Raw genomic sequence first — 2,983 nt, forward strand, 5'->3', positions numbered from 1 at the left:
TTGTTTGTGGTTAAGATTTAAGAACTTACTAAGATATTAGATATGTGATTTGTTTGTTAAGATATGTGATTGAACAAATTGGGTAAACTGTGTTTAGTTTTACTCTCACTCTCTCGGATTCAAGCTTCAGCCAAACTGTGTTTAGTTTTTTTCTTAACTTGATTTGTTTGTTCATTAACTATATATGGCTGTTCATGCATTTGATTGAATTTCATTTCATTTCATTGAACAGTAAATTATGGCTCATCATAGTTCAGGGGATCTCGCATGGGCTCATGCCCGTGCAGGTGCTTCCTCTGCTTCTGTGGCCTCTGCCCCTGCAAGATCAGATGATCCTGCATGGGCTCATGCTCGTGCAGTGCCTAATGCAAAAAATAACACTATATGTTTGCATTGTAATAAGTTGATTAAAGGGGGTGGTATTACTAGACTTAAGTATCATCTTGCTGGGATTAGAGGTCAAGTTGAACCATGTAAAAAGGTTTCATCTGATATTAGGTTTCAAATGAAACAAATGATTGAAGACTTGAAAAAAATCTAAACAAACTAAAAAGAGGATTCAATTAGAAATTGGGAACCCATATGATGTTGATGAGGAGGAGGAGGAGGAGGAGGAGGAGGATGAGGTTAGGGTTGTTGAAAAGAGTCCCCCTTAAACATTAGGTAAATGAAAATCTAGGGGAAAGGATGTTGACAATGATATGGGTCAAATAAGAGGAAAGAAGAAAATTAAGAGTTATTTTGCTCCTAGAACAACCCCCGGTGCTCAACCCTCTATAAGAAGTGCTTTGGCTACAAAAGCAATGATTGATAATGCAAAAATGAATGTGGCAAGATGGTGGTATCGTTCTAATGTACCCTTTTATGCATCTCAGTCACCCTATTATCAACCTATGATTGATTCCATTGCTGCTATTGGGCCGGGATTTAAGGGGCCTTCTTTTTATGAGTTGAGGGGACCCCTTTTGAAAAATGTTGTCCATGAAGTTAATGATTTTTTGTTAGATATAAAAAATGATTGGAAAGTATATGGCTGTTCACTAATGTCTGATGGGTGGACAAATCAAAAGCAGCAACCAATAATGAATTTTTTGGTGTATTGTCCAAGGGGAGCCATGTTCTTGAAATCTATTGACACTTCAGGCCTTACAAAGGATGCTGAAACTTTGTTTAATATATTTGATTCTGTTGTTCAAGAAATTGGTGTGGAATATATTGTGCAATTGATTACAGATAATGCTTCTGCCTATAAAAAAGCTGGAAAAAAATTACAGCAGAAGTATGGTACTTTATTTTGGTCTCCTTGTGCAGCTCATTGCATAGACTTGATGTTGGAGAATATTGCTAATCCTAGGTGGTTCCCTCTTATTGATGAAGCAATTAAGAAGGCAAAAAAGATAACAAAGTTCATTTACAACCATGGAGTTGTTTTAGACTTGATGAGGCAAGATTTTACAAATGGAAGAGAGTTATGTCGTCCTGCAATTACAAGGTTTGCCACTAACTTCTTAAGTCTACAAAGCATGCTAAGGTTCAAAAAAGAGCTTAGACAAATGTTCACTTGTGATAAATGGCTTTCATGCCCCCGTGCTAAGACTGCCGTTGGGAAGGAGATAAGTAAAATTGTTTTGGAAGATTATGCGTTTTAGTCTCAATGCAAGCACATAGTGAAAGTTAGTGAGCCTTTAGTTAGAGTACTTCGTCTTGTTGATGGGTATGAGAAACCTGCTATGGGGCACTTGTATGAAGCAATGGACAAAGCAAAAGAGGAAATAAAAAGAAGGTTGAAGAACAAAGTTTCTTTGTATGGACATTATGTTAGAGTTATTGATACTAGATGGGACAAACAACTTCATAGTCCTCTGCATGTAGCAGGTTGCTTTCTTAACCCTGCAATATACTTTAGGCCTTCATTTAAAAGGCAAAATGAAGTTCAAAGAGGGTTGCTAAGCACTCTAATGAGGTTGGTTCCCGATCCTGACATTCAAGACAAAATAAGTTCACAACTTGATGAGTACAAAAAATCAATTGGTGACTTTGGCACATCACTAGCAATCCGCCAACGAGAGAGACTAAATCCAGGTAAACATTAACAATTTAATAGTATTTCCTTTCAATATGTCTATTTATCCTTTACAGTTGTTATTGTAAGATTACACGAGCAATGCTTATTTTACATTTTTATATGTTATTGTAGTTTCATGGTGGGAGCAATTTGGACTTGGAGCTCCAGACTTACAATCATTTTCCATTCGTGTGCTAAGTCAATGTTGTAGTGCAACTGGTTGTGAGAGAAATTGGAGCACATTTGAATATGTTCACTCAAAGAAGAGAAATAGATTGGAACATAAACGAGTAAATGATTTGGTCTTTGTCCATTATAATTTGAGGCTTCGAGAAAGGTAAATTTATAATCGTTACTCATATGTAAATGAAATGTACTTTCAAATAATTATAATTTATAAAATGACATTAATGTTTAATATTTTCATTGGTAGGAACATTCAAAGGAATAAGTATGGAATGGATCCTATAAGCTTGGATAACATTGACTTGATGGGAGATTGGGTGGCTGAAGAACCTGCACTTCTTAATCCAGATGACATAAATTGGGATTGTCTTAATGAACTAGCAACCCTAGTGAATGTGGAAGAGGATGCTGAACTTGAAACTATTGATGTTGATGACGATGATGATGATGACAACAACAATGAACATGTCTTGACAAATCTTCCAATGGGTGCTAGTAGTTCTTATGGGATTTCTTTTGATGATGAGTTTGATCCTTTTTTCATGGATGATGATGAGGAGGAGTAGGAATATTATGTTAAATTAATGTTAAATGTTTTTATTGTGTGATGTTATATTGATGTTTAAGACTTAAAGACTTAAGACTAAGTGTATGTTGAATTGATGTTTAAGACTTAAGATTTAAGACTTAAGACTATGTGTATGTTAAATTGATGTTATGTTGAATTGATGT

General features: G+C 35.4%; 1 protein-coding gene across 1 annotated transcript; it reads left to right on the top strand.

The window, feature by feature from the left end:
* The first annotated feature begins 238 nt into the window (after nucleotides 1–238).
* LOC126728268 (uncharacterized) lies at nucleotides 239–1,649 on the top strand. Its single transcript, XM_050434121.1, has 2 exons — nucleotides 239–498; nucleotides 680–1,649. The coding sequence occupies exons 1-2, from the start codon at nucleotides 239–241 to the stop codon at nucleotides 1,647–1,649; spliced, it is 1,230 nt and encodes a 409-aa protein (XP_050290078.1).
* The last annotated feature ends 1,334 nt before the right edge of the window (nucleotides 1,650–2,983 follow it).

This window comes from Quercus robur, chromosome 5, assembly GCF_932294415.1.
Source record: "Quercus robur chromosome 5, dhQueRobu3.1, whole genome shotgun sequence".
In the NCBI taxonomy this organism is placed as follows: domain Eukaryota; kingdom Viridiplantae; phylum Streptophyta; class Magnoliopsida; order Fagales; family Fagaceae; genus Quercus; species Quercus robur.